The 23,531-nt window shown below is 37.2% G+C and overlaps 1 protein-coding gene and 1 pseudogene across 2 annotated transcripts in view; one reads left to right on the forward strand and one right to left on the reverse strand.

The window, feature by feature from the left end:
* Positions 1–23,531, reverse strand: part of LOC121375455 (potassium voltage-gated channel protein Shab-like) — a 76,182-nt gene that overhangs the window by 7,453 nt on the left and 45,198 nt on the right. For both annotated transcript variants that reach the window (XM_041502922.1, XM_041502921.1), the window contains exon 4: positions 3,211–3,943. In XM_041502922.1, coding sequence (XP_041358856.1) covers positions 3,211–3,943 — 733 coding nt within the window. The remainder of the gene's footprint in view (positions 1–3,210; positions 3,944–23,531) is intronic.
* LOC121376584 lies at positions 8,521–8,620 on the forward strand (annotated as a pseudogene).

The raw sequence follows: 23,531 nt of genomic DNA on the forward strand, positions 1-23,531 counted from the left end.
CACCTGAGGCTTCAATAAAGAATATTCTGTTACAGATAGCTTGCGGTAAAACGCAGGAGACTTCGCTAAAGTATTTAGTCTGGACCGTAATATTTTTATGCAAGAGCCATGAAACCTAATTAACTGAAGTCTCGCAACTTTAAGATCTGGAAAATAAAAAGACTTGCAAAAAAAAGATTCGATGTTGTCTAACAGAGCCTAAGAGAGCTTGATGAATTAGGCCTCAGAGTCGTGCTTAAAAAAGCACAGTTTTTATAATAGTCGTCTGTCTAATAAAGGCAATTATATAATCGTTTTGTATATGTATGCATTTTAAACTATATATAAGGACAACGTTCTAACAAACAATTAGAATTCACCTATTTAAATTAAAGCTAAAATCTCGTTTCCACGTACTGCAATATATTTTACTAATGCAAAATATAAACGTAACTAAAATTTTAACAAGTCGTAAAGGAAGTCAAAAACTGACACCTCACAGGAAACCAAAAGTAGTTCATATATTACAAATATACAAAAAAAAAAAAAAAAAACCCCAAAGACTAGAGATTGGTTCTTTTGTAAAATGCAAAACGTTCATTTTAAATTTGAGGACCATTTTAAGCTGAAGGATCATAATAAATCATATCATCCATTTATGTTGAAAGTAAGACATTTTTAACAAAGTAAGAGCTGCCACGACGTTTTAAAATGTGGCCAAGTGCACAGACACTTGCAATTCTGTAGTACCATGCTATTGTTGAGTGTTACTAAACTACAGCCAGCTAGTATTGTGAATCTGCATGTTCGTGGGATGAGACTAGTGGTTCTACAGGACTAGAGAATGTGATTCAAGTAAGCCCACACTGATTTTTGAAAGTGAAAGTAGAAAGTAACTAGAATACAACTAATATAGTATGGCACTGCAGAATTCAAGAACCTGCGATCCAAGTATGCCGTTTCGGCGAAATGGAAACTGGAAAGGTTCTTCCTCAACTTAAAGTAGAAGTTAGGGAGAAACAAACTACTTTCGTGATTTTTAAATATTAGTAGGTGCAAAACATGTTACAGAACAAAATAAATAAATAAAAAATAAAAACAAAACAGAAACAAATGATCTAAAAATATATGTTTTTGAATGAAAACCAAACAAAACATAAGCAGGTAAAGCAAACAATGATAACTAAAAACTAAAATGGAATAAAATAAATATGCTGAATTCGCAAAGAAGGGTAAATGTTCCATTCTCTATGACAACTGATTTTCCAGCCAGATACCTCCAAATATCTCTATCAGTATCAGTATCAGTATCTCAGTCTTGATAAGAATTATTGTTAAAAAGATGAGGAGGGTGATTATTTTTTTAATGTAATTTATTATTATTATTATTATTATTATTATTATTATCAAATTCAATTACTATAATGAAGAAGAAAAAAGACGACGATGATGATGATGATGATGATAAGATGGTGATGGATATTTATGAAAATAACTGATATTATTATTATTGTTGTTGTTGTTGTTGTTGTTGTTGTTATGTTTTGTCTTTGAACCGCTGGTTTGTCCCCATCATTCTAAAGACAGTCAATGTATTAATACATTTCATAAGTTCCAAGTCTGAAATATGTTCGCTCTACCAAAAATTTACTCAGTTTTGGTAATGTGATTATGCATCAGTCCCACCTCGATGGATTTATGAGTGGACAGCAAAGAAAGAGATTGATTAAACATGCCCTACACGAGAAGCTATCGGTTATCGAACACTGTAACACAATTTCACAAGACAGTAAATGTATCAACCATTTATCGAGCGTCTTTAGTGGGTCAGAAAACCTACCAATCTTACTGAATTCAAATTAGGGAAATTGTGGAACTTGCTTGTTCCATTTTTGGATGGTCTAGTGTAGCGTACAAGAATTGAAACATTTTGGCGTACATAGGCGGTACACTGCACTGTCAACCAGTCTAGTTAGTCTACAGGTGGGATAGGTATGATGGTGGGAGGGAGATGGGAGTACTGTTGCCATATGACAATTTTTGAAACTGTAAACCTACGTTATCAAATATTTAGCTGGTGTGTGGTGGAAGACTAAACCCAACTAAGGTAACCTATTTACCGGCAATATTTAGATGGTCTGTGTAGTATGCAGGAATTGAAAACCAGTCAAGTTACAGCTGGGGTAGGTACAATGACGTGAGTGAGGCGGAAATACTCTTTCCCAATGCTAATTTTCGTAACTAAACCTACGTTATCAAATATTTAACTGAGATGTGATAGAAGACTAAACCCAGCTAGGGTAACCTATTTACTGGCAATATTTAGATGGTCTGTGTAGTATGCAGGAATTGAAAACCAGTCAAGTTACAGCTGGGGTAGGTACAATGGCGTGAGGGAGGCGGGAATACTCTTGCCCAATGCTAATTTTCGTAACTAAACCTACGTTATCAAATATTTAGCTGGTGTGTAGTGAAAGACTAAACCCAACTAAGGTAACCTATTTAATGACAATATGTAGATGGTCTGTGTAGTGTGCAGGAATTGAAAACCAGTCAAGTTACAGCTGGAGTAGGTACAATAGCTTGAGGAAGGCGTAAGTACTGTTGCCTTATGCTAATTTTCGTAACTAAACATACCTTATCAAATATTTAGCTGATATATGATGGCAGACTAAACCCAACTAGGGAAACCTATTTACTGGCAATATTTATTACAAAAGGTCCAAGCAAACTGTCTTGGGTAAGCAATTCCGTTGCTAGGTTACCAGAATCGATGTTAATGGGTTAATGTAAGAGATGAAAAGGCTTCTCCCACGTAGGACACTCTTTATTATTCATTTTCAGTAAGGCGTCTTTAACGCGAATTTCTAGAACATTCCGCGGTATTGTTAACCGAGATGGTCAAGCCTAGACCTTGCCCAAGACAGCTCTTTATCACTGGACATGTGATATATTTCGTATATGTTAAAATATATTTTAAATACTACAAGAGTGTTCAGTGTATTTTTAGAAAACTAAAGGGATTAAGGGATGTCAAATGAGTACTCCAGCATTAAATCTGTAAGCAAATAAACACAAAAAGAACAAAATAAAGAATCTCAGCACACACAAAAAATGCCCCCCCCCCCCAAAAAAAAAAAAACAAGAAGAAAAAAAACAACATAGCACATAGCAGTTTTAAAAATAAGATTTTAGTTTTAAAAGGTTGAGGATATATCTTTTAAGCCTTACCTGATTTAGTGTTTGCTATAAGGTGATAGTTGGCAAGCCTCCTGCCTGTCGATGGGCTGCTTGCGTGCAGACGATTTGCCAACGACACCGCTTTTCGAAACTTTAACTTTGGTTTTATGAACTCCTGAGAGTGCAGATTGTCCGTGGAAGAGCAGTTCCTCTCGTTTATGATTTCCGCAAACCGCGGATGTTTCTCCACGGAAAGCGATTTGTATCTTTTAAAGCTGGATTTCTTGGGAGGAGGCAGCGACGGGCGAAGCTGCAGTCTCCCTCCCCCAGAGTCTGGCGATTGTGGTGGATTTGGGAAAAAACTCTCACATTCCCAGGTGGTCGTCAAGCCACTGTCCAATTTCTGGACTACCTGGTTTGGGCAGAATTGAACAACACTGGGTCTGTTGAATCCGGTCTCTTGGTGGTGGTGGTGCTGCTGCTGCTGCTGTTGTTGCTGCTGCTGCTGCTGCTGGTTGTAATACTCGTTCAGATCGTTGAAGTGTCCGTGATAAGGTGGGTAATGCGACTGAGGGTTTGGCAGTCGCGATGAAGAAGCATCCAGTGGGTTTACGTAGAGGTTATGTTTGGGACTTTCGGCGGTGGGCTGTGCGAAGTTGGATGGGCTGTCCTGGGGATGGGTGGTGCAGCTGGCGTATGTGTCGGTGCTAGTTGAGCTGGGTTGGCGGTGAAGCTGTTTCATTTCGATGCAACTTTTGTCTGGCAGCACTGGGTCATACCTACCCTGAAATTAAACAAACAAACAGATATCAGTTTATATGAAACTACCATTCGTTGCAAGCTAAAACTAGTATAGGAGTGGGAAGCGTGTCACAGGTAATTTTCAAAAAATAAATGGCACCGACATAGGCACTGGTTATTGATGTGGCACATTTCAACACTTCAACTAGCAGCAAAGGAACTTTTATGTGCATGTCCCATAAGCAGGACAGCACATACCATGGCCAGGTTGTGGGACACTGGTTGAAAAACAATAATCAGAGAATGGCTCCACTGAGGGGATTCGACCCAAGCATCTGATTCATGACCTCTATCAGCTGACGTAGAGCCCACCTGCTTGAGCTCTAGCGATGTCGTTAAACAAAACAATCTTTAACTAAAACATTATATAAGCAGTGACTATTAGGTGTCGGCGATACCAGGGTATGGCTTGGGAGAGTAGAAACAGCTAGACTACATTTTCCCCCCACTAGCACAAAATTACAGTATATACCATGGGTGTTGTGGTGGAAATGCGTCAAAAGATCAGGCGGTAGTTGTCAAGGTTCTATGATTTGCAAAGAGGGCACTTAAATAAAGAACAGTGTCACAAACTCGCAATGACAAAATCTGCTTGATCTGTGTAGGATTTCTTTGCTTGCCTAATATATTTTAAGTTGTCACTTTTTTCCTGTGATTTGTTCTCCTTTTTTTTCCTTCTTTTTTCATGACTTTTTTTAAAAACCTGTGACCTTTTTTCCTAGATTCATACCATGGTCTTAAAATATATACACCAGTCAGAAAAAGAAACAGCCGAGTCTGTTGAGAAGGATCACTATGGCTAGTTCTTGCACCTCGGGCAAGCTCTAAACAGCACAGGGCTAAAATCCCCTTCTCCTGGTAAATATAATCTTTTATTAACAAAGAAGAAAAATCGATGATTTCTCTGTCCAAGACCGTAACACATAAATGTACAGATCCCCTGTGTATAAACAAAATCTATGGTTTAGACTGACAACAAGTAATTCGCCAAACTTGGCTCTCTCGGGAGTTCATAACAATTATACAGATGTTAAAAGTTTTGAAAGGCGCTGTCGTCTTATCGATTTACTAATATGCACGGCGTTATGCCAGTGCTGTTGCTTTTTTTTGTCCCCAGGGAGAGGCAGAAAGAATTCACCATGCGTGTCAGATAGAGATAGGGAAGTTTCAGTTTGACAAATGCATTTGTTTGGTAGACGAGAAAAATAGGAGGCGGTGGGGGGGGGGGAGAGAGAGAGAGAGAGAGAGAGAGAGAGAGAGAGAGAGAGAGAGAGAGAGAGTAACTAAGAAGGGGGGGGGGGAGAGAAGGAAGGATGTCTTATTTAACGAGACACTCAAGACATTTTAATTACGTGAGAGAGGGAGGCAGATAGAGAGTGAGAGAAAGACAGAGAGAGACAAAAAGTGGGAAAATGGAATATTTGAGAGGAGGGGGGGGGGGGGGGGGAAGGAAGGATGTTTTTATTTAACGACACACTCGATATATTTTAATTTCGGTTACATGGTGTCGAACATAAGGCTCAAGGGTGAATTGTGGATGACAGAGACAGAGACAGAGACAGAGACAGAGAGAGAGAGAGAGAGAGAGAGAGAGAGAGAGAGAGAGAGAGAGAGAGAGAGAGAGAGAGAAAATGAATAGCGGATATAGTCTTGTGATCACAAATCGATTTCATCTTGTTCAAATTTGAACCATAAGAATGTTGCTATAATAATACTTCTAAAAAAATACATGTTGATATTTTGGTAAAACATATTTTTACTGTAATGGTTGTCATTTCGAAAACATTATGTCCACAAACATACTTTTCAAGCACATTTAACCGTTAATAATAGAAATGTACTAATCTTCATAACAGGACAGGACATGTATGTAACACAATGTTGCATGGACAAGGAATTGTAGACTCTCTCATTTCTCGATTAATTAATTATTCTCATTTCATTTCAACTTATTTCCGTGCTTATATCCAATTAAGGTTCAAGCACGCTGTCTATAGCACACACACACACACACACACACGCACACACACACACACACACACACACACACACACACACACACACACTTCAGTTACCTGGGCTGGCTGTCCAGGATAGTGGGTTACTTGTTATAGTTAGTAAGAGACAAGAGGATGTAGTGGTCTAACACCTACCGACTGAGTCGTTATAACTCACTCTGGGTGGGAGCCGGTACCGGGCTGCGAACCCTGTACCTACCAGCCTTATGCCCGATGGCTTAACCACGACAACACCGACACCGGTATTTATTCTCAAAACAAACCTACGCGAAAACACTTCATGCTAATTTCGACAGTCATTACTATTTTTTACATTTAAATACGACCAGTCTGCCAATTTGCGCGAGGGCGTCTGCCATGACAGACGACCATTTTGGCACTAGATTGCATAATTTAAAACCGAAATGGAGACCAATCTTGTCTACTCGATATTCAGAGAATACTTTTTAAACGGGACTCCAATCGATGGTAATTTCCTTCTGTGTTAAATGTTACAGCTCTGTCATGTTGGGATATCTCTGTAACAAGTTTGCATACACAGGGCAACGACTCCTGAAGGTCAGGATCAAAGGAATGTTACGTGACGATGAAGATCCGAGTCCTGTGCTGAGACACACACTACCATCGAGTCTTCAAAGTGTGACCAGACTGAGATGGCGGCGTGTTTCTATCTTGAGTTAATTCGCTAATGATCCCAATCAAAGCTCTAGCTTTTCGCTTGTTTTCGGTTTCCAACTCTACAATATCATTTTCGGATAAAAGAGAAAGACCTGAGTTTTTAAAGACTTCGGCATATCGTTCACTATTAGAGCTGTATTTGATAATTGAAATCAGACATGACTTAGACTATCCATTTCCGTACATCCTAAGTGTTTCTGGTCATCTTGGTCTTTTTAATACCACTAGATGCAATTTTTTTATAATTTAAAAAACGCACGTTCCTCTGAGAAGAAAATGTTATGGAGACGAGCTCTAATATACGTTTAAGGGTATTACCCCGTTATAACGCCACAGACTCTTGTTTCTCTCTCTTATTACGTTTTTCCAAATGTGTTACAGGTTTGTAGATCAACCAAAGTTAGTGTCCATTTTCACGTGGTGAAACTGGGCTGTGCGACTTTAAGCTGTCACATTACCTCACCATATTGTAACATCATTTACTAATGCACAATTCAAACAAACTTCAAGTTAAAGTTTGTTTTGTTTAACACCAGAAGATCACATTGATTAGTTAATCAATAATCGGCTAATGGATGTCAAATATTTGGTGATTCTGACACGTAGTCAGAGTCAGTTATCAGAAGAAATCTGCTACATTCTTCCTAATGCAACAAGAGATCTTTTATATGTACTTTCCCACAATTAGAAAAGCACATAACACAGCCTTTGACCAGTTGTTGTGCACTAGCTGGAACGAGAGAAAAAAACTCAATCAGTTGAATGGATCCACCGAGGTGGTTCGATCCTGCAACGCAAGCACCTCGAGCGAGCTCTCAACCGACTGAGCTAAATCCCGCCCCAACCCCCCCCCCCCGACAAAAAAATATCGCTGTATTGAAGTTTGTTTTGTTTAACGACACCACTAGAGCACATTGATTTATTAATCACCGGCTGTTGTATGTCTAACTTATTTTCGTGCTTATATCCAATTAAGGTTCAAGCACGCTGTCTTGGGCACACACCTCAGCTATCTGGGCTGTCTGTCCAGAACAGCGGTTAGTTGTTAGTTGGTTAGTGGTTAGTGAGAGAAAAGAGGGTGTAGTGGCCTTACACCTACCCACTGAGCCCTTAAGAACTCGCTCTGGGTTGGAGCCGGTACCGGGCTGCGAACCCTGTACCTACCAGCCTGTAGTCCGATGGCTTAACCACTACGCCATCGAGGCCGGTCGATGTCTAACATATGATTATTTTGACAGTCATAGAGAGGAAACGCGCTACATTTTTCCATTAGTAGCAAGGGATCTTTTATATGCACAATCCTACAGACAGGATAGCAAATACCACGGCGTGGTGCACTGGCTGGAACGAGAAATAGCCCAATGGGCCCACCGACGGGGATCGATCCTAGACTGACCGCGCATCAGGCGAGCACTTTACTACTGGGCTACGTCCCGCCCCTCGCTGTATTGATTATCGCCAGCTGCCTTCATACATCATGCAAGTCCGTCGCCATGTTTTCTAACAAATGAACAGAATCACGCATCTTAAGTGTTAACATCATGCAGCGGGACTTAGACCTCTTGTAAAGCGCTCGCTTGATGCGCGGTCGTTCAGGGATCTATCCTCGTCGGTGGGCCCACGACTGGTACATCAAAGGCTGTGGTTATCCTGTCTGTGGGATGGTGCATGTAAAAGATCCCTTGATATTAATGGAAAAAAGTAGCGGGTTTCCTCTCTAAGACAAATTGTCAATATTACCTCATTTTAGAAATCCAACAGCCGACGATTAATACATTTATCAATGTGCTCTAGTGGTGTAATTAAACAAAACAAACTTTGATATGAAAATGGAGAATAATAACATTTTTGTTTGTGCCAGAGAGTATATACAGTACATGTACTAAAATTGGAACGATACAGAGAAGATTAGCATGGCCCTGCGCAAGGATGACACGCAAATTCGTGAAGCGTTCTATATTTTTTAACAAAAGAGAGAAAAAAAGAAAGAAAAAAAAAGAGAGTATAGCTAAACAGTATCGAAGAATGGTAAGAAAATTAATGCATATAATCTATTCTGATCGAATAGTGATCGAATAGTGAATATATATGTACATGTATGTATGTATGTATGAATATCTATATATTGTATGTATGTCAGGTATGACTATTACATTCATGGATATTAACTCACTGACGCAAGGAATAATTAAATCCTTTCTGACCTCATAAATTCTCATGCCGTCGCTAGAATTCGAACTTGTGGTACCGAATTGTCCGCAACTTGCAGACTTGCCATGATATGTTCTGAGCTATCGAGTCATCCATGTATGTATGTATGTATCTATGCATGTATGCATTGATGTATGAATATCTATATATTGTATGTATGTGTTTGTGTGCGTGCGTGCGTGCGTGCGTGCGTGCGTGTATGTATGTATGTATGTATGTATGTATGTATTGTATGTATGTATGTTCAGAAGACATAATGTTCACAGAAATGTAGTAGCTTTTGTGTTCGTTCTTAGCATAATGGGTGAGAATGCTGACCCTTATACTTAACAAACCAATATATGTTTACACGGTTATTCGTGGATTATTTGTTTTCCCCTCTGAAATTTTACACCTCATGTATATTTATGGTCCGAGTAGGGAATAACACTGGAGAAATTACTGACCAAATCAAACTGAAGCCAGTGGGCTTGTTTTTTAACATTTTCATTTGTCTGGCGCAATAAAAAAAAAAAAAAAAGACAAAAACGACAGAGAGCGTGTAAAACATCCTGTACGTTTATTGATTCTAAAGAAATTAATTAAAGGTCTTGTTGTTTACTACCTAGAGATGCGGCAAAGACAAAGAGCTTTTATTAAGATGTTCGATTTGTCATAAAAAGAGAGTTTTTATTTATGCGGTTAACAGCCTTCATGTTTAAGCGCTGACATTATAACACTGAGAAGGCGGGATTTAGCTCAGTCGGTTGAGTGCTCGATTGAGGTGCCTTGGTCGTAGAATAGAACCCAGTAGACTCATTATCTGATTGTTTTTTCCCATGACAACTACTGCCGCACGACTGGTGTATCAAAGAGCAAGGTATGTGCTGTCATGTCTGTGGGAAAAGTGCTTATAAAACGATCTTTTGGCACTAATGAAAAAAAAAAATGTAGCGGGTTTCCTCTGAAGAAATAAAGAAAGTTTGTTTTGTTTAACGACACCACCAGAGCACATTGATTTAGTAATCATCGGCTATTGGATGTCAAACATATGGTCATTTTGACACAGTCATAGAAAGGAAACCCGCTTTATTTTTCCATTATTAGTAAGGGATCTTTTATATGCACCATTCCACAGACAGGATAGCACATACCACGACCGTTGATATACCAGTCGTGGTGCACTGGCTGGAACGAGAAATAGCCCAATGAGCCCACCGACGGGGATCGATCCTAGACCGATCGCGCATCAAGCGATTGCTTTACCACTGGGCTACGTCCCGCCCCACCTCTGAAGATTATCTGTCAGAATTACAAATGTCTGACATCAAATAGCCGATGATTAATTAATCAATTTGCTCTTGTGGTGTCGTTAAACAAGCTTTAACTTTTGTTTTGTAATATTGAGGTGGGTAAGTGGGCAACCTGTAGTGAATGAATGAATGGATGTTTAACGACATCCTGTAGTGAATAAGAGTCACAGTGGATAATATATAGAGCAATTCCAGCTTAGAAAAATAATCGTAGGGAACTTTATGATCTGTTTAACAAGAAGTATAGACCGACTATAGAACAGGGCATACAAAATTAATTGTAAAAAAAGGTTTTGTCATAATAATGCTTTTAGTTCAGTTGATAAAAAAATCGGATCGAAAAAGCAAACCGAACCAAATTGATTTTCCCATCCCTTACAGGATCACTTAAACCATAATCACAGTGAATATACACTAAAGATCCCATTAGTAACATCCGTATTTGTGATGTATTTGCAATGCACTTAATAGTCACTCTACCTTGCCGGTTATCCATTAAACATAAAAGCTTTTTAAAGAGACATCATATACATATATACATATGTACATATTAATCTTTAAAATGCTTGATTCATTTCGCTATGCAAACGAAACAGAAATGTTGCGGCTATATCACAACAAAAGGATTGGTTAAATAAAATGCCCTTTCGTCGATCTTCGTAGCATTCAGTAATGAACCATTAACAGATAACATTTAATAATTTAATAATTTACCAAGTATACTCAGCAATAACAGGAAGGAGGTGAAAACGACAGCATTAATATATGCACACAATGTATTTTCTTACACACCCGTTGGTGAGAACATTATTTGTTATTTTTTGATAACACATACTTGTTAACACATGTACGTGTGTTAACAATTTCAAGACATACGACTGGCTGCTCCTAGGCGATGATCAGGTCACCAATGCCATACATCCAATGAAAAACAGCACGGTCGGAATCGATTACACTGCGACTTATAGTTAACCTGGCAATCATTTGTCTGTGACGTGTAAGTTAGTTACAAGTGCAAGGGCTGTAAATAACCTTTAGTAAAAAAGATGTTAAACTTTGCTTAAAACTTGATTTTTGAGGATATGTAAGAAATAGAATATTACATTCGTGTCCGTTAGATACCATTTATCTTTTTGGATACATTTTGAAAAAACTCGTAAGATAAATAGTATCTAACGGCCTTTCGTGTATTATTCTCTATATGAAATCCACAACTAAAACTTTCCTAAACAGTAAAGTCATTTTTGTTATTCATACTGAAACCGTAAAGTTTGTTTTATTTAACGACGTCACTAGAGCACAGTGATTTTTTTTATCTTATCATCGGCTATTGAACGTCAAACATATGGTCATTCTGACACTGTTTTTAGAGGAAACCCGCTGTCGCCACATAGGCTACTCTTTTACGACAGGCAGCAAGGGGTCTTTTATTTGCGCTTCCCACAGGCAAGATAGCACAAACCATGGCCTTTGTTGAACCAGCATTTTGGAACAGCTACATTCAATGCTGTCACAGTTACATAGTTCATTTTGTATTAAACATCATCTGTTACAAACACTGACAAATATTGCATCAATTAACTCAAGAGTCTGATTTCACTTTGATAAACATGAGATTTTTATTTTTAATTTAAACACATTTAACAAATTGCTACACGTTTTTCTCTTATTATATTTTGAGCTCCATTGCTAGATGTCTACTATACGCACGGCGTTTTATAGGAACGGAATATGTGTTGGAATTACCTGGGCTGCGCATTACGAAGCCATCTTAATGCTAAAATCACCCTAAGTTTTTATTTCAGATTAATTATTTTTCGTGCTTATATCGAATTAAGGTTCAAACACGCTGTCCTGGCACACACTTCAGCTACCTGTGCTGACTGTCCAGGACAGTGGGTTAGTTGATAGTGGTTAGTGAGAGTGAAGAGGGTGTAGTGGTCTTACACCTACCCATTGAGTCGTTAAAACTCGCTCTTGATGGGAGCCGGTACCGAGCTGCGAACCCTGTACCTACCAGCTTTAGATCCGATTGCTTAACCACGACACCACCGAGGTGCCTAACTACCTCACGCACTTTAGGTGATTATAAATAGCTAAATAGCGCTAAGATCGCTTCGTAAGATTACCATGTCGTTATGTCGCTATTGTAGGAAACGTACCGACCTTCTGGTGAGCTTTACATTAATTCGTAACTGGGTTCGGTATTACACTTGTCCAGCCTGTTTTTTCCTTTATGATCTCTATCATTATCTTAGTATTTAAACCTCCTCCAAATTCCAAGCCATTGTACAGCACAGCATTTTGACACCATATTTAAATAATCGAATATTAAAATAACCAGTCAGCTGATATCAACGATACTCGTTTGACTATTAAAATATATATAATATGCTCCATACGGCTGGCTTACCAACAACACATTTATAGAGGAAAATTACAATATTAACTGATTCATGTTTTCGAAATGTAACAGTACGGAACAACATCAGGGCGTATATAGAACTCTCATGAATTATATATGGAGGCTATAGTGAAATGAATATACTTTAAAAAAACACCCAAAAACCAAACTGAAACGATGAATGGCCCCACGAAACCTAAGTTACTCTTTATTTGATTTTTATGTAAATTATTAACATTCTCTTTATCTATGCGGTAGTACAGATACGTTTTCTAAGTGGGCGTGGAATAGATTTGTTGAAAATTATATACAGGCGAATCTCATAAACATTTATTTTATACATCGATAATATTTATGGCTTCCAGAATCGTCTGAACATTTTTTTTACTTTATAAAAAAATACATTTTACAAGTAATAACGGAGTAGCTACACGCAGAGAAATCTAATAGTATAGTATATTAAGTATTGCATGCATTTAAATGTTAGGACTGCCTAATTTATACTTCGTATATTTTATATGCATCATTTACAATTGTAAAATATTGTTTCTAATATATACTGAACAAGAAAGAAAACGCAATATTAATTTAAGTTTCTTTAAGTTATTTACAACAACTAGTATTCAGTTATAATTCCATTCGTTTTTAGGGGCGGGACGTAACCCAGTGGTAAAGCGTTCGGTTGATGCGCGATCGGTCTGGTATCGATCCCCGTCGGTGGGCCCATTAGGCTTTTTCTTGTTCCAGCCAGGGCACCACGACTGGTACGTCAAAGTCCGTGGTATGTGTTATCCTGTCTGTGGGATGGTGTATATAAAAGATCCCTTGCTGCTAATCGAAAAGAGTAGCCCACAAAGTGGCGACAGTGGGTTTCCTCTCTCAATATCTGTGTGGTCCTTAACCATATGTCCGACGCCATATAACCGTAAATAAAATGTGTTGAGTGCGTCGTTAAATAAAACATTTTTTTCCTTAGTTTTTATGTCTTTTAAAATCAACTTTGTCTTGTTAATATTTTGAAAGTTGATTTACATAAGCAATTGTATCATGGAACTAGTATAAAATTATGTATATATATGAGTATAGAAAAATATTGCTTCCTTATCAACAATGGGAATAGAACCATTTTAGTGTAACACAAACATTATTTTGTATATAAACTACATCATTTCAGGATCTCCTAAATTTCAGGTAACCAGATTGAAAAGTCATTAATAAATGGAAATATTCTTCCCTAAAGCACCAACCACAGTTGTATTAAGCGCAAGTACATAAAACATTGACATTGTACCCTTTAAAGGATCCTAGCATCCACCAAGCGTACATTATAAATTATGAGTAAGTCGCATAATTGTAATTCAAGTCATAAAAATAGATAACAATTCTTATGTCATGACTAAGACTTTAATTTATGGGATGTAAGATAAAGTTCAAACCATTATCAATAGACGGTGATATATAGGAAATGTTGTAATAAATCATTATTAAAGTTCAGGCATTATTAATTCAACACAGGTTGGCCTTACACATTTCGTATTACGCCTTGCTAGAAAAGCAATATTGATTATTTTTTCTTTGACGACAATCCATCACACTGCAAAACACCTGTGATTCTGTTTAACTCAGATTTGTCTAATTCTTACCATGATATATCGGTATTTCAAATATTCATTGACTGACTCATAAGAAGGCCACTGTGCATATTCTTCACGCTTCAATAACAATATTGTTAATTTTATGCACACCTCCATCCATATCTTAAAATATCTGGCGAAAAATTAAAATAATATAAAACAAGAGGCCTATCGGCCTATAGAACTCCACTATTTATTTTTCAATTTAAATGTAAAATTTGTTTTTAGAAATTACAAATTTCCGAAACATCTCTCTATTAGCATGAGGAGAGTGCCATGTTTGAGAACAGTCCAGTTGAAACCCTGTAAGAAGATAGACTTCAAAGCAAAAGTCGATAGACAGACGCCGGACAGACAGCAGTAACATCGGTATTAGAAAATCTCAACTGGCCAATGTCATAGCAAAGACAATTTTTTTATTTAAATATTTTAAATTTAAAACTCTAGGAGAAAACAATACTGTTAAAATTTTCAATGCTATATTTTATTTAAATGTTTAAACTTTAATAAAAATTCAAAAATTCAAAATATATCTCTATTAGTTTGTAAAGACTGCCCCAGAGAATCATAGTACAATGTTTCAAAACTATTCGATCAAAACTCTATGTGAAGATAGACTGTTAAATTTCTATTTAAAGTTTTTAATTGTAATACAATTTCAAAAATTCAAAATTTCTAAAATATTTATTTGTCTGTTGGTTTGTAAAAACTGTTCCTGAAAACATTTATACTAAGTTTCAGAACTATCCATTCAAAACTATAGGAGAAGATAACACTTTAAAATTTTCAATTTAAATTGAAAACATTTAAAATAAATATTCAAAAAAAGTATTTATTAGTTATGAAGACTACTCCCGATGATACTAGTTTCAGATCTATCCAGTCAAAACTGTAGGGGAAGATAGACTTGAAAGGAAAAATTGACATGACGCCGGACAATTCGGTATTAGAAAAGACTTGATTTAAAGATCAAAGAAATGAAAGGGTGAATAAAGAATGAATGAACGAAAGAAGAAAGAAGCAAAGCAAGAGCTAGAAAATAACTAATTACTAATATACAGATGGCATAGATTAGTCCCAATGTCCTAATTGAAAAATTCATAACAATATTTTCGTGTTTTTTTCTTGTAATTTCCTCGGACTAATGCCCAAGTGTAATTAATTAAATGGTAAAGTCGTCCACAAAGTTTTAAGGCATCAATAAAGAGCTAATACTTGAACGGTTTAACTCCTCTTAAAAGACTAAAAGACATTTCGCAAAATAATAATTACGCAAAATACACGCGCTTCGGATTTGAGAAAATTGTACAAATACTCTTAATAATTTTAATCTTTAGAGGAAAAGTATTCTATAGATAATGATCGGATCCAGATTTTTAGTAGCGGATGTCAAGTGTTTTATTTCATTACTATGAACATATTGCAGTTTATACCAGAAATGAGCTTGTTGGCCTTTTTCTGTTCCAGAATGTATTCCCAAAGAGCTGGAGGTATCTTTAAAAACATGTTTGGTATTTCATGTGAGATTCAGAGGCGGGACGTACCCAGGGTACAGCGATCGCTCGATGCGCGGTCAGTCTGGGATCGATTCCCATCGGTGGGCCCATAGGGCTATTTCTCGTTCCAGCCAGTGCACCACAACTGGTATACCAAAGGCCGTGGTATGTACTACCCTGTCTGTGGGATGGTGCATATAAAAGATCCCTTGCTGCTAATCGAAAAAGAGTAGCCTATGAAGTGGCGACAGCGGGTTTCCTTTCTCAATATCTGCGTAGTCCTTAACCATATGTCTGACGCCATATAACCATAAATAAAATGTGTTGAGTGCGTCGTTAAATAAAACATTTCTTTCTTTCTTTGATGTGGGGTTGAGGTACAACACCATCATTTGTCGTGTCGTTACTTGTAGCAGCCTAATATAGTCCGGTTTAGGAAATACTTCTTCATTTAATTTTTTTTTACAAAATTCTGAAATGCATTCTGAGTCTTTGTTTGATGATTACATGTAGGCTGACCTCTGTATTTTTTAAATAATCCATTGATTTGAAGTTACTTGTAATATTTAGTACTAACTGGTGATATATGTTCAAGTGGTATACTGTCACTCGTATCACAACAACATGAGGTTGTGCTCTGGCATGAGGGTGGCTAACTGAAAATGTTCGTGGTCAACCTAGGTTGATTTTTTTGCACGGTAGCTATCAAAGGAGGGTACTCCTAAAACTAGTGGTCACACAGGAAGAAGAGAATGTTTTATTTAACGACGCACTCAACATATTTTATTTACGGTTATATGACGTCAGACATATGGTTAAGGACCACACAGATATAGAGACAGGAAACCCGCTGTCGCCACTTCATGGGTTACTCTTTTAGATTAGCAGCAAGGGATTTTTTATATACACCATCCCACAGACAGGATAGTACATACCACGGCCTTTGTTACACCAGTTGTGGTGCACTGGCTGGAACGAGAAATAGCCCAATGGGGCCACCGGCGGGGATCGATCCTAAACCGACCGCGCATCAAGCGATCGCTTTACCACTGGGCTACGTCCCGCCCCTCCTCGTATAGAAATCGTACTGGGCCACGTTTCACGAAGCGATCTTAGCCCTAAGATCAACTTAAGTGCATAGGGTAGCTATGCGCTTAAGGTAATCTTAGGGCTAACATCGCTTCGTGGAACGGGGCCCTGAACTGCATGGAGTAACTAATGGTGGCGTGCTACCGTGACAAGACAAGCCTTTATTGAGTCAAATATGGTACGCATTTTAGGTTTGCTTATGCAAGTCATTGTCTGTTTAAACATTTATGAATTAATGTTTTCATTTCCTAATAGACTTCCCTCAGATAGCCCACTTAATTTCCTACACACTAGTGTGCAGATTTGTATTCATGAAATACATTACAGACAAACTAAATTAGTTCACAACTAATGCTTATGGTTTCGCTAATTAGTCACTTGGCTGTTATGAAAACGAAAAACAAAAAAATCGAATGCAATCAGAGAAACATAACAAATCTACCTTGTAACTCCCTCCCTCCCTCCCTCTCTCTCCCCCTCTCCCTCTCTCTCTCTCTCTCTCTCTCTCTCTCTCTCTCTCTCTCTCTCTCTCTCTCTCTCTCTCTCTGTCTCATATATAATATATATGTTATTATGTGTGCATTTGTGTAAGATAATGTTATGTAGACCTAACTGTGATGTGAGCAAGTGAGCTTGAAGACATCGTAAAAACACATTCATATTGAGAATGGTGAATACATTATTTATGAAAGCCAATATTTAATTAACTGGATTTCACCTAACGACATCCCAGAACCCGATACAATGTGTACAGAATGAAGAAAAATCTTGGACAACGGCTAAACGATATCGCACTAATGAGTCTTGATTTAATACCCACGAGAATAGCATCAACAATGGTATCCAGAATAGTATGAATAATTAATAAGAACTTATGTTTTAGCTGATGTCATACGTGACCAGATGAACGTTATCAGAACAAGACTGAAGGCTTTTATTTGGAATCAACATAGTTGCGTGCAAACTACAAAAATGCACCAAAGAACATCTAAATGATTAATAACGCAAAACATCTTCTCAATGCTTGGTAGAAGCTGTTTAATTAAATGCATTACTGTTATCATATATATATATATATATATATATATATATATATATATATATATATATATATACACATGTATATAGACACACACATATATATATATATATATATATATATATATATATATATATATATATATATATAGCATAGCAGACTTCTTACAACTCGAATGACCCTTAATTCACAATTTCTGCTTTCACTTAATAAATTTAAAAATATCTTTCAAGCAATATTTATGAGACATAGAAGAGAGAGAAAAAAAAATCCGAGACCAGCGTATCTGGGTGAAGACCCTCAAGCAACATCGGAGTGTACTTAGGCTTCTCGTCTAGGGAGCAGAGATGCTAACTCTGCAACAGTTTACTACATTAAATCGATAATTTCTCCTTGCACCAGATCTATTAACGACCATACAAGGCATCAAACAGAAATCACATACCTGCCGCCGGGAACGGGTTTAAGAGGAAATGTGTTTTGTCTATATTTGTCTATCTTATGGTCCTAACACACCTAACGGGGATTTGCCAAATATGATCCATTGGTACTGGAGGTCCACAGAGAGCTGAGGGCAAAGAGGGAAAGCATCTTGTATCGCCAATAATTGCCGAATTGCTTGAAGCCAGTCTTACGATGTTAGCACGAAATTGACATCATGAAATATATTTAGACATATAATGTATATTATGTTAATGACATTGTGCGATGGTTCGAATGAGTTTCTGGTATAACAGAAAGTGTGTTATGTAGGAGGGAGAAGGGTGGGTGAAAGAGAGAGAGAGAGAGAGAGAGAGAGAGAGAGAGAGAGAGAGAGAGAGAGAGAGAGAGAGAGAGAGAGAGAGAGAGAGAGAGAGAGAGAGAGTAACTAAGCAAATACAATCTTTTATAAAACTTCAAAGTGAAAATCAGTATTTACTAAATTTATTTTAATATAAAATTCATGATCTATTTACTTCGTCATTTAAATATGGATTTGTATTGATATAACACATCACCTTGGTAATCACCTGTACTTGATTCTAATACTGCATAAATTAATATTTACTGATGACACTTTAGTACACTATTCAGTGTTAATATATTTTGGAGAAAGACTGAAGAAACCCTGTGTCTCAATATGCGCAATATCGTTTTATTACTAGCACAAACCACAGCCTTTATTTAACCATGTGCCACGTTGATAGAGGAAATACCACAACAAACCCACGGAAGGTTTAGAGCGGATCCTACACCTTATGTCAACCAAGGTGAATAGTGCTAGTGATTAAAAATGTTTTATTTTAGGTCATGGATTATTTAAGTTTTCTGATATATCACTTGTAAACTTTTGACTGTCAAACATTTAGTAAATTTTAACATGTACCATCTCACAGACAGGATAGCACATACCACGACATTTGATATACCAGTCATGGTGCACTGGCTTCATTACAAATGCTGAGTACAGTTTGTTTTAAGATGACATGGAAATGTCCACGTTGGTTTTATTATTATTTTTTTACCATGAATTGGAAGATACTATACCTTGCTTTTATTATCAGAATATAACACATTTGTGGGAGATTAAGTTTCGCATAACAGTATGAGAGTGACTGAGAGAGAGAGAGAGAGAGAGAGAGAGAGAGAGAGAGAGAGAGAGAGAGAGAGAGAGAGAGAGAGAGAGTTAATGTGAATTTTTAGTAGAATATGATATACTGTTATTATGTAATTAATACAAACCACTTCCAAATTAGGGCGAAACATAGAATAATTATATACTAAAAGCTGATACGTTGATTTTAGAATTCTGTATACCTAACGCAGAATACAATTTAAAAAGTCAGCAAAAGTAATTTATTACAAGGGCCATATCTCTGTCAAAAAAGATAAATGGTCATAATCTGTAATAGTACATGATAAAACTATATACAAAATATCAGCTCAGTATCTTGAGACATTGGGGGAAAGAAGCCCAGAAAACATATTTCCTTATCTCCTAAGGTCAAGGGCTATAACTAAAAAACGAAAAGAAAGGTAAATCGTCATAATCTATCATAGTACATGATATAGCTATACACAAAATGTCAGCTCAAATATCTTGAAACATTGGAGGAAAAAAGCCCAGAAAACAAATGTTCGTATCTCTTATGTTCAAGGGCCATAACTCTGTGAAAAAATGGGTAATTCGTTATGAAATTTATACTTGATCTATATGATAAAGCTATACACAAAAGTTCAGCGCAATATCTCAAAGCATTGTGAAAACAAAACATCCGGAAACTATATGTTGGACAGACAGACAGACAGACGGACGGACGGACGGACGGACGGACGGACATACAGTCAGAAGTGCCCTCCGCTTGGACCGGTAGGGGAGTAATACAATATTTCGCAGAAGCTCTCAATGGACGTATATCTATCGGAAACCTCACTGTCCTTGACATCAGTGGAGTTGTTGAAGGGGAAAAAAAAAGCCCTACAATGCAATCAATATCCTCTGGTTTAATCACACGAAAGTACTTTTTTGGATTAAGTTACGGTTTAATTATTCGCTCTGTCAGACACTTTCCGATATTGATTTATCACAAATGAGAGAGAGAGAGAGAGAGAGAGAGAGAGAGAGAGAGAGAGAGAGAGAGAGAGAGAGAGAGAGAGAGAGAGCGAGAGAGAGAGAGAGAGACAGAGAGAGAGAGAGAGCGAGAGAGAGCTAGCGTTGAGAAATACAAGGTGATCGATATGAACTGTTGGTAATGGATGGGCATTACGGGAATTGTTGCTTTCTTCCACATACCGTCACTTGAGGTGCGATGGGTATCAAGATCAATGCCCTGTACAGACTGTCTTTTTTTATTTCTCTCCCGTCCTAACCAGTGTCCCAGAAACTGGACAATCAAAGTCTGTGTTATTCACTGTCCTGTATACGAGAAGGCTCGCATAACATATCCCTTGCTGTTTTATCAACCTATGGGCGACCCAGGGATACATCTCAATACCAACTAGGTCCTAGTAACAAGCTACTCTCGGCAAACGAAGTTTCAAAACATATATAGCTACCTCTTTCCAATTCGGCGAACCGATAAAAAGTGCGCCAAATTTCCTTCATTCAAATTGCACACCTTTTCCCCGTTGGCATTAATCCTACGGGACATTCCAAATTACATAGCACCAAAACCTGTTACCGACCTCGGATGGGCTGCTGGTGCTCCCTTACACCTGTCAGTGCGGGCGATCCCCTCTCCCTCCCTACCCAACCCTTTCCTGTCCTGATGGAGGAACCGGCCAAGGCCGGCACCTGTGCCCATGACAATCGTGCGCCAAAACAGCTTGCTCTGAATGTGTACGTTAAACCCTATGGCTTGACTTGACTTGACTTAACTTTATTGGTAGGAGTAGCAGATTTTCCATCTCCCTTTTTATCGCTAGACATTGTATCGAAATAACGACAATATCGAAATAACCAACGAGGTAGTAGACCACAGTTTATGTTGTGAATCAACAGTTGAGATTTATGCATGCCAGCCCCTGGCATCCTAAATGTCTACCCATAGTTTAAATATAAAGAAAGATACAGGTATGTTTAGTCTTAAGGAAATTATAAATAGGGTCATAATTATAAAAATTATTCATTTTAAATATTTTGAGTTACATTTTTGTGTATTTTCATAATATGCCCAAAATTCCAAACTGTGCGGGAGTTGAAGGATATGACGCATATATCTTTTGGAAACTTTGCTCATCAAACCTTACAAAAATCCTCATTTTAATAAAAGTTTAAAAAATTTCACAAAATCAGCTTCTGGGAAAATTACCCAAATTGATCGCGTTCAACTTTTACCACTAGTAAAACCCGGTACATGAATACCAAGCTTCGTTATGGCTAAACCGTTTGCATTCCTGGTGAAAAACCAAATGTATTTTTTTAAAATAACATCTTGGCTATCAATAAGCTTAAGAATTAATTCATATTCCAAATAACGACCCTACAAACATGGATCTATGCAAATACAACCAATGAACTATATTTTCGCGATCAAGGTATACAAGGGAGCTAACTGATAGAGATCCATAGAATCAAGCACTATTTTGCCAAATACCCATTCGACTCTGCATTGTGCAGAGATACGGCCTTGATCACGCATTACGGTTTTGTAGTTCAGTTCTAGACATGTTGAAGGTTCGTTAAACAAAGATTCTTTTTCTCATGTCTACATTGTCTGTAGTTCATCAGAAGTAATTTAATGCAAGGTTCTTCTCTTTGATTCGCCTGATACAACCCACGATCGCCAAGTATGTCAACTGAGGTCATAATGGTAATTTCCTCATTTCTTTATTTGATAAGTTCTGTGATTTTTAGATGGGACAGTCTACGTAACCGATAGTATTACAGAATTATTTACAGTAATAAATACTGTCGTTGTTTAATACTGATATATTAAGCTAAACATGATGGCAATTCCATAACTAGATTTTATAACTAAATTGTTTTTTGCAATGTACACTAAAAACCTGTAATTTCATTTGATGTAAAATTACAGAAATGAAGTACCTCCGGCGCTAAGTACATGTCATCATCATGCCACATCCGATTGGTCAAAATACATCCTAATACCTAGTGATGTTCATAACATGTTTCCTTCTTATTACTGTCCAGGTCATCTTCATAAATCAAGGCTAATATTCGTTCCTCGTATTCAGCCTTGATACATGTCGTCAAGAAATCGTGCCACAAAATGCTTAAATTTCATTGGATGCGATGAGATCTGATTGCAACGAATCGCAACGCTCCTTATAGATTCCCTTGTTATTGTAAACAAAGATGGCAGCGTCGGCGTCCGGCGGTTAATTTTTGATATTGCTTTCAAGATTGTCACATGTTACCGATGCTGTGATTGGTCAGCGATGTCATCGTGTAAGGGACATAATCGGTGTTACAAATTTTCTTCCAATAGAGGGCGCTAGTAGTGGATATCAGTAATCTTGACTACATGTATCAAGGCTGAATACAAGGAACGAATATTAGCCTTGATTTATGAAGATGTGTCCAGGTATACCTTTAAGTCAGCTGGAAGAACATTCCTCCTAACTTAACGCAAGTAAACAGTAATTTTATCAGTTCTGTACGTAGGTTTCTGAAGTAAATATACTGCAGCTTCGAGGACCAAAACATGTTTCATCGTTGTACAAAATGGCTGCCACCGTTTATATATAATGGCCTTCACATTTTTTTTTTACAATTAAATTAATATACCAATACACTTGATCATATTAAGCAATAATGAGAATTAAATAGCACTGAATATGCCCACCGGTCGAAAACCTTAACCTGAGTATCCCTTTAAGTGTAACAAATATAAGACGGCCGTCATCACAGAAAGAAGTTCACTTGATTTTATAGTTAATTAAAGTCATAAACCAATATAAAATACATGTACTTATTTATGATTTATGAATTTGATATGGTGCTTGTGTCAGAACACACTGGAACTACCCAATTGTATTATATAGTAATATAAAGATGTAAGAAAAATGTAGTAATAGGCGCCATCTTGAACTTCGAAACTGATGTCATAATAACGGCAGATTAAGCCCATTGACATAAAATTCGCTTTATTTGTTATATAAAGAATATTTTTTCCAAACATTTTCACCTGTGTTTATATATTTTGAAACCGCTTAACATGTTATTTTATAACAATTAAATGTGCCGTTAATATAGTACAGCAGAATG

This window comes from Gigantopelta aegis, chromosome 6 (genome assembly GCF_016097555.1).
Source record: "Gigantopelta aegis isolate Gae_Host chromosome 6, Gae_host_genome, whole genome shotgun sequence".
NCBI classification, from domain to species: domain Eukaryota; kingdom Metazoa; phylum Mollusca; class Gastropoda; order Neomphalida; family Peltospiridae; genus Gigantopelta; species Gigantopelta aegis.